General features: G+C 34.4%; 1 protein-coding gene across 1 annotated transcript; it reads left to right on the forward strand.

Moving 5' to 3' along the window:
- Positions 1 to 1,310: 1,310 nt before the first annotated feature.
- LOC102589670 (beta-xylosidase/alpha-L-arabinofuranosidase 2-like) lies at positions 1,311 to 5,461 on the forward strand. The gene is made up of 7 exons (XM_006351746.2): positions 1,311 to 1,891; positions 2,840 to 3,127; positions 3,224 to 3,393; positions 3,474 to 3,571; positions 3,694 to 4,044; positions 4,170 to 4,577; positions 4,692 to 5,461. The coding sequence occupies exons 1-7, from the start codon at positions 1,445 to 1,447 to the stop codon at positions 5,264 to 5,266; spliced, it is 2,337 nt and encodes a 778-aa protein (XP_006351808.1). The 5' UTR covers positions 1,311 to 1,444; the 3' UTR covers positions 5,267 to 5,461.
- Positions 5,462 to 10,059: the final 4,598 nt, after the last annotated feature.

A 10,059-nucleotide genomic window follows, 5' to 3' on the forward strand; every position in this document is an offset into this window, starting at 1 on the left:
ATGTATTTTTTCATTATATTACTATAAGAAAGATTGCAATTTATAATTTTTGAACATCTAATTTAAAATATTAAATTATTTCAAATTCAATTTAGTTTAAAAAATTAGTCATATTGAATCTCGTAAAATAAAATATAACAATTAAAAAAAAAACTAAAGGAAGTCATAATTTCCCCATGTGATTGGAGTTGGAGCACTTTTTTTTCTTGTAAAATCCATCCAGCCTTTCATCTTCTATGGCGATGAAAGTTTGACATAGATCCCTATCGTATTTTTTAACCATAAATTATTTGAGAGATTGAGCTTAATTAGTATCAATAATTTCCCATGAGATTGGAGTTGGACCACTTTTTAATCTAAGGAAATTATATAAATTATACATCATCTATCACTAACAAACCCATGATTTACCCAACCACCCTAATGAAACAAACAATCTATACATAGAAAAAAAACATTAAAGAGGCTCTGAATCATCCATTGACAAAATAGTCTTCCCATAATTCTTTGTTTTTATCTATCTTCATTGAATTATCTTGAAATTCATTTCTGTAACACACTAATTTCTAGCTGGAATCTTCAATTTGACAAATTTTACCTAACCAATCCCCCCTCCCCCCAATTTCTTATCTACTAATCAACGGTAGAATCGAAAAACTACATAGAATTTAAAATTGTTAATAAACCACAAGACCAAGAAAATAAATCGATGAGATCCATAAGCTTTGAGGTAATCCAAAAAAGGGCTCAAATTAAAGCATACAATACTTTGACAGTTCGATATGTGTCGTTAAAATATTTTGTGAAATTGAATCGGATTCATAATGCACATGAATCATTTTTTAATTAAAACAAACCCTGCAAATCTGTAAGACCAATTTCTTTTATTTATTGTTTTCATGTTTTACCCAAAGCAAACCTTGAAATCCAACGCTATCTCTGTCTTTCACATTCCCCAACGAGCTTCCAAACAAAAAGTACCTATAGAAATTCGAAAAATAAAATCTTTAACTGACCCCATCTTACCCTTTTTACAGCAAAATAATTGGACAGCAAAGAAAGAGATAACAGTTTCTCTCTCATTATTATTTGTACACAAGGTTTAATTAAAGGCACAAGTCATGGAAGTTGGACCCCATTAATATTTATATACTACTCCTTTTTAAGTGTCTAAATTATTTCAACTGTATCAAAAGGACTATTTAAGTCTTTAATTTATGATCATATAATTCAAAAATCTCTTAAATTTCATATCTAATCAATTTAAAACAATTAAATTGAAATGAATCCGAGTACATTTTTTGATTTTTTACGTTTATCCATCACGGGTTGCTACAAAACAACATGCCTTTGCTATCATTTCTTTTCCTATAAAAAAACCAACATCTGCCTCTCACTACTCATACATATCACACATCTTTTTTTTCTTCTTCTTCTTCTTTACATGAAGAAGAACAGGGCAATGGATGAAATCAAGAAACACCAATACTCTGTTTTGCTCTGTTTCTTCTTCATTTTGTCTCATTTTTGCTTACAATTCAAGCCAGTTTCAGCTCAAACATCTGCTGTTTTTGCTTGTGACACAGCAACCAATCCTAGCCTAAAAAGCTTTCCATTTTGTGATGTCTCATTGGGTGTGTCAGCTAGAGTAAAAGATCTAGTAAAAAGATTAACATTACAAGAAAAAATCACTATGTTGGTAAACACTGCTGGTAATGTTAGTAGGCTTGGAATCCCAAAATATGAGTGGTGGTCTGAAGCATTACATGGGATTTCATATACTGGTCCAGGAGTTAAATTCAATAATATTGTCCCTCATGCCACTAGCTTCCCTCAGCCTATTCTCACTTCTGCTTCTTTCAATGAAACTCTATTTGAGACCATTGGAAAGGTAATATCTTTTTCTTCTTAATACTATTACTTATGGGTAGTCTTGATCTTTGTGCCTTTTTGGCCATTTCTTGATGAAACCGGTGACACAGTCAGAAATTTTACTAACAGTTGTTCCAATATAATAAAGATTACACATTGAATTAAAATTTTGATCCAGCTAAACGGTATAATTTTTTGCGGTACTGGCCGGATACTATGGTTATAACAAAAAAAAATTGATGAGAAGTTAAAGGTCAAGTTGTAGATGTACGTCGCCATCATGGCATTATCTAAGGACCACTCTGTTTATTTGTTTTTTAAACATTGAATGATTTTTTATTTTTTTGAAGAAGACAGTGACTTATGTCCAATTTTATTTTGATTAATACGTGTTCATATGTTGTTGTACATGCTAAAATTGATTGCTACAAATTTGCCGTGTGAATAGATAAGGGTTAATGCTAGATCCTTTAAAGATTTTTCTTTTGGGAAGTGGGATGAATACATTTTTTTTACATAATGGTTTCTTAAATCAGCAAAAGCTAGTTTCTTTAATAATTAAAGTGTATATCATAAAATAGGATATATGAAAATATTTTAGAAGGATTCCAGCTTGCAATATATTTGGTTAAGATGTTTACATCTTTTGAGAATGACCATAATTGACAAAAGCATGCACCAACTAGCCAGCCATTTATTAATCTAACATGCTAAATTGCCCACCCAACCATATGTTATAATAGGGTATATTATTATACTGTCTTTTATGAAAAGGAAAATGATTAATCCTTGTTAGATCTATCATGTGATTAATGTTGAAGAAAGCAGTTGAGAGTTGTATCAAACAACAATGCATTTAAGTTATGTATTGGAATTTAACTTGTGAGAGTATTAGTTACCATTTTTATTAAATTACTAATTTCTGCTCAAACGGTGCATAGAACTTGAACTCGTAAAATGTTTGTAGGTGGTGTCCACGGAGGGTAGAGCAATGTACAATGTTGGTCAAGCAGGATTGACATATTGGTCACCAAATGTGAATATTTACCGCGATCCCAGATGGGGAAGAGGCCAAGAAACAGCTGGAGAAGATCCAACGCTGTCTAGCAAGTATGGGGTAGCATATGTTAAAGGTCTGCAACAGCGCGATGATGGTAAAAAAGATATGCTCAAGGTTGCTTCTTGTTGTAAGCATTATACAGCTTATGATATCGATGATTGGAAGGGAATCCAACGTTACAATTTCAACGCTAAGGTACTGGCATATTGTATGTCCTTTTTCTAAAATACCTACAGTACAATTTTTAGTATGGTAAGCATTTTGTGTTTTTTTGTTTGTCGTGGTGAGTAGGTAACACAACAAGATTTAGATGATACATTTAACCCCCCATTCAAGAGCTGTGTTCTTGATGGAAATGTAGCCAGTGTGATGTGTTCATACAACCAAGTGAATGGCAAGCCTACTTGTGGTGATTATGACCTTCTTGCAGGAGTCATCAGAGGACAATGGAAATTGAATGGGTATATTTAGTGCTTCTCATATTTCATATTTTGTTCTTTCGAAAGAATTCATGAATTTAGAACTAGTATGGTTTATACAGATACATTGTGACGGATTGTGATTCGTTAAATGAGATGTACTGGGCTCAACACTACACCAAGACACCAGAGGAGACTGCAGCTTTGTCTCTAAATGCAGGTTAACCATTTTAAGCCCTTTTAGTTGGACTAATCAACCATGACATTAGTTCTACCCGAAGACAATGTAATTTTCTCATACTTCTTAACCATAGCTAATCAAGAATTTGCTAAATGTGATAGGGTTGGACTTGAATTGTGGATCTTGGCTTGGTAAATACACTCAGGGTGCTGTAAACCAAGGACTTGTAAATGAATCAGTTATCGATAGAGCAGTCTCAAACAATTTTGCTACACTAATGAGACTTGGATTCTTTGATGGTAATCCAAAAAACCAAATTTATGGAAATCTTGGTCCCAAGGATGTTTGTACTGAAGATCACCAAGAGCTAGCTCGTGAAGCTGCAAGACAAGGAATCGTCTTGCTTAAAAACACAGCAGGATCATTACCTCTATCCCCCAAATCCATCAAGTCATTAGCAGTCATTGGCCCTAATGCCAATCTTGCCTATACCATGGTTGGAAGTTATGAAGGTAATTGGATGCTAAGTTCTATGCACTGACGGTATAAAGATTTTTTTACACATGCAGTGTATATATTTAACTTTGAAACACCAGTTTCTAAGAGTCTTTTCTTTCATTTTCTTGAATATTTGCAGGTAGTCCATGCAAGTATACAACTCCTTTGGATGGCCTAGGTGCATCAGTTTCAACAGTTTATCAACAAGGCTGTGATATAGCTTGTGCCACTGCACAAGTTGATAATGCCAAGAAAGTAGCAGCTGCAGCTGATGCTGTAGTGTTGGTAATGGGATCAGATCAAACTATTGAAAGAGAGAGCAAAGACAGATTCAATATAACTCTCCCTGGACAACAATCACTTCTAGTAACAGAGGTTGCTAGTGTTTCCAAGGGACCTGTAATCCTTGTTATCATGTCTGGAGGTGGCATGGATGTAAAATTTGCTGTAGATAATCCTAAAGTCACAAGCATTCTTTGGGTTGGTTTCCCTGGTGAAGCTGGTGGTGCTGCTTTGGCTGATGTCGTTTTTGGATATTTCAATCCAAGTAAGTTTCCTCTTTCCATTTGTTCATTGATTATAGCTTGAGGTCGATGCATCGAATGCCCCATCAAATGAACATGTGACTAAATGCCTAATAAGTTTCGTTGGAATCTGGCAGGTGGAAGGCTCCCAATGACATGGTATCCACAGTCATATGTAGACAAAGTTGACATGACTAACATGAACATGAGGGCAGATCCAAAAACAGGATTCCCAGGAAGAAGTTACAGGTTCTACAAAGGTCCAACTGTATTTAACTTTGGTGATGGATTAAGCTACACCCAATACAAACACCACCTGGTAAAAGCACCAAAATTTGTGTCCATTCCTCTTGAGGAAGGACATGCTTGTCGATCGACAAAGTGCAAGTCTATTGATTCTGTTAATGAGCAAGGCTGCAACAACTTGGGATTTGATATCCACTTGAAAGTTCAAAATGTTGGGAAAATGAGAGGAAGCCACACTGTTTTGTTGTTCACTTCACCACCCTCAGTCCACAATGCACCTCAAAAGCACTTGTTGGATTTCCAAAAGATTCATTTGACACCACAGAGTGAAGGAGTTGTTAAGTTCAACTTAGATGTTTGCAAGCATTTGAGTGTAGTTGATGAAGTTGGAAACAGGAAAGTTGCTTTAGGATTACATGTGCTACATATAGGAGATTTGAAACATTCCTTGACTCTGAGGATTTAAAGAAATCCTCATAGTCCTTAATTATTTTAACTTCTTTTTTTCTCAAAAGGGAAAAGGGAAACTACCACATGGAAATTCTCAAATTATCAATATGTTGAGGCAATTGTAACAAAGTATCTCATTTTGTCAAGGTGTTCAACATATGTAGAAGAAACACAATATTTAAGTTGTATGAAGCTTCTTATTTTGTTATTATTCCTTCTCTCTGCTATTTTATTTTTCTTGACATCCCTATATATTGAATAGAAATGATTTAAAGGAAGGTTAACACTCTACTATCTCCAGACTACACTTAGTGATATTACACTGAATATGTTACTAATAAGTATTGTAAAATAGCTTTCAAAAGGTGTACCTACCTTTAACTATATATATATATATAGTTTGTAGACAAAATACAACCTCCATATATATGTGTGTAAAGAAGTCCAGTATAGTTGAACCGTTAAGTGCAAAGTGCCATTAAAGTGTGGACTTTATGGGGAAAAAATGCCAAGTGAGAAAATAAAAAATACAAATGTAATGCAAGAATATGTATCTACAAAAACAGATAATAACTATTCGGACAAAAGAGTGGTAAAACTATAATATAACTATATATATGGTGTTGTATCTCACTTGTAGGAACACACTGGGTATGTTGTTGTATTCTCAAAGGCAGAACTCGTTGGTGAAGGTGCACATGCCTTAACACCTTGGCTTCTACAAGCTACACTAACACGCTAATTAAGCAAGGTGAAGCGCTCAACCTGGGCTCAGGGTCGGAGCTATGTGGAGCTCAAGAGGGTCACTCGAACTCCCTTCGTCGAAAAATTACATTGTATACTTAAAGTTGAATTCTAGTTTTATGAGTATCGTTGAAAAATTACATTAAACGTTATTCACAAAGCCCTCCACAATTATGGTGGAAAAGATGTAAAAAAAGTTTTGAGGGGTCATTGAGTCTTTAATTAAGTTAATGCATGCATAAAAACCATTGCATTGCTAATACCTAGAAATCCATGATATATGCCCACCTTAATACACAATAACTAATACATAGATTAGGAAAGAGAACCAAACAAGGTACTAATAATAAACAAAATTAACGCATGCATTATTTTTCCTAATAACTCAAACGATCCCAGACAAAGAAGGAACTATTAATACATAGATTATGAAAGAGTACCACGCAAAATACTAATAATACACAAAATTAATGCATACATTATTTTTCCTAATCACTCAAACAATCCCCGACAAAAAAGGAACTTTCATACGGATAAAAGCAGCAGAGAAACAGCAGGTAAAAGAAAAATATAGATCAATTCTTTCTTAGCAAAGAATAGTAAATAAAAAAAAACAAGATCAATTTGGAACCAAAAATTTCCTAAACATTTAATATAATTTAATGTCCGTGAGAGTTTCGGTATAAGCAAAACCCTCCCGATTAACTGTAATCGCATCAATATCATAATCTTGAGAAATCATTCGATATTGGCCACCAGATATTATCTTACATACCTATGATGTTTCCACATGTTCCGGTGTCACCCAATTCACAGTAATACTTCATCGGTATAGTGAACAATTTCATCCAAGAATCTTCAATATTATACTTTTTCATTACCCATAAACTAAAATCGGTATAGTGAACAATTTCATCCAAGAATCTTCAATATCATACTTTTTCATTACCCATAAACTAAAATCTTTGTCGATGAAACATTTCTCTCAATATTGATAGTCCCACATGAACTTCAACGTTATCAAACTTGAATAGAGTGAGTTCGGAGCTTACTATCTCTGGCAATGATATCTCTCCGTATATTTCATCTGAAATATTAAATGAAACCACACAAACCTTTGATAAGAAACCAAGCCAATGAAATGCTCCATCTACAAATGCCAAAAAGTTCTCCACCACACAACAAACCACTATCTGTCCTGCCAGAGGTTTTACGATCAATTATTTTCCAGGAACCATTTTTCAGTGCGAGAATTTCATTGTCGTTATTCCCACACATGTCAATCATTAAGACTTTATAATCTTCACGTTTAGAGTCATAAGCCAATCCATAAGTAGTTCCCCTATCATCATCATAATCACTGATACTACTAGAGTAATTTCCCATCTTTTCATCGTCATCTTCTATCTGTTCATGAATTTTTAGAGTCATTATTAGCCAATCCATTAGTAGATCCCCTATCATCATCATCATCATCATCGTCACTGATACTATTAGAGTAATTTCCCATCTTTTCATCGTCATCTTCTATCTGTTCATGATTTTTAGAGTCATAAGCCAATCCATAAGTAAATCCCCTATCATCATCATCATCACTGATACTATTAGAGTAATTTCCCATATTTTCGTTGTCATTTTCTATATGTTCATTGTGATTGTGATGTTGATCTCCCATCTGAAGTGAAAATTTAGAATGGGGAAGTCATATTGATTGTCTAGTGGAAGGGTTCCATATGACTAATATGGAAGGTTGTTCGGCATAACGGTCGGTCCAAATTCCGATGAGAAACAAGCCGTCACAACTAGAATACATTTTTATACCATCTTTTGGATTAGAATTTGAAGTGCAATCAATGGGAATTAAGGATAAGGAACCAGACCAGAATTGACAGTTAGGATCGCACCGGACAAAAAGCAATTTTTGGGAACTGACTTGACTTTTGGAATGATTGAGATGCTTCTTCTTAAAATAAGGTTGAGAGATTAATGTGTTCCAAAAGTTTGAGACGCAATTGAAACGAATAAGTGACTTCACCAGTGGCCTTTTCAAAATGTCTATAAGTATTTCCTCCATTGCAAGACAGATTGCAGTAAATCAAACAAAGTCACTTTAGTTTGGTAGGCTGTGATCCAGAGAAAGAACATAATGAAAGCTTGTTCCGGGGAACGAACTAGTTATTTTATAGTTGAAGAAATAGAATTTGATTCCTAATAGAATTGGACTACTTTTTTTTGTTGGTTTTGTCATTGTAAAAGGATTCCTTTTCCACGTTCTAATAGGATTGCTCCTTGGATAGAATCATATGAAACCAAAAATATGAGTTTATATAGATGAAAATAGAAGAGTAGAAAATAAATAAATGAGTTATAGATATAAAAATATTAAAACAAATGTGATGAAAATGGACAAATAAAGAAAAGATAAATATAGGACTCAAAATGTTATTAATTGATATACTATGGGGGCTAAGAAAACATTTAATTAGATTACATATATAAGTATTCTAAAATCTAGTACGAATGATCTGATAAAAAATATCACCTCATTGTTTAGTGTAATCTCGACTTAAATACCTGATACCTGGTATCCTTCTAAGTGCATATGACTAGAAGTTAGTCAGAAAGTCCAAAACCACTCAACTTCACAAATCACTGTGAATCCACAAAATATACTTCTTCAGGAAATCACACGCAATGAATTCATCAAGATAAATTAAGCCGAAATAACAATCAATGAAAAAGGGAAAATCATTGTGCATCAGGTTCAGTATGATTGGAAACCAACACTATGCAAGTTTTGTAATAAATATGGTCATGAGGAGGAGGTATGTAGAGTGAAGAGAAAGGTTCCCAAACCTGTTCCATTGCCACAAGACAGGGTAAATGTACAGGTACAAAATAGTCCTAATCAACAACTAGCTAAAGTAGTTGTAGCACGACAAGAAGGGATAGTGATAGTGAGTAACACTAGAGCAAAACAGAGTGATGAAGAGATAAACAGTAGAAAGGAAGGATGGCAAACTCCTACACGAGCAGGGAAGATATCACCTCCAAGAAGATCAACTCAGATTGAAAGTGCAAATTCCTATCAAATATTGCAGAACAATAATGAAAAAGGAAGGAGTAGAGTGATTATGGGTGGCCAGGCCATAATAGGGTCTGGTGGTTAATTTACTAGCTGGAATGTAAGGGGGCTTAACGCTCCCAATAAGCAAAAGGAAGTGAAGATCCTTTGCAATGAAGAAAATGTGAGTCTGGTTGGCTTACTAGAAACTAAAATAAAGAGTGGAAGAATAGAACTTGTGGCTGCGAGTATGTTTGCAGGTTGGTAGTACACTACCAACTTGGAAAATCACTACAATGGTAGAATATGGCTGACATGGAATCCTGACTACTATTGTGTAAAACCCATCAACAAAACAACACAACTGATAACATGTGAGGTAGTGTTTATCCCACTTCAACTCTCCTTTGAGATAACATATGTGTATGCTTTTAATAGCAGGGAAGATAGGAGGGATTTATGGGAAAGTCTGATACTCCAAAGTCTAAAATGTACAAAACCATGGATGGTGTTAGGTGACTTCAATTCCCTACTGAAGACTGATGATAGAATAGGAGGAAATCCAGTAGTTTGGGCAGAAATTATGGAGTTCAATGAATGTGTTCTTGAATGTGGTTTGATAGAATTTCCTACTCATGGTAGTAGATATACGTGGAGTGATAAACATGATGGAAACAAAAAATTTTCAAAAATTGATTGGATTTTTATTAACAGAGAATGGCTAGATGCAATGCCTACATGTAAGGCGTTATTCTTACCTGAGGGTATTAATTGTTGAATATTATTGGTTTGGAGACGACGGGCACAATCGATTTCTCACAACTTGAATTTTATTATATCAAAGTAAGGACCCGCTTCGGTCTTACAATCTTGATCACACTTGTTGCTTGCTTCAGCAACACTCTTGACTTAGCACTCACTCTTGTTTTCTCTCTTACTTTCTTTCTTGCTTTCTTGCTTTGTTTCTTGCTTTCTTTCTTGATTGCTTACAACTCAAATGG

Source organism: Solanum tuberosum, unplaced genomic scaffold (assembly GCF_000226075.1).
Source record: "Solanum tuberosum cultivar DM 1-3 516 R44 unplaced genomic scaffold, SolTub_3.0 scf00136, whole genome shotgun sequence".
Lineage (NCBI taxonomy): Eukaryota > Viridiplantae > Streptophyta > Magnoliopsida > Solanales > Solanaceae > Solanum > Solanum tuberosum.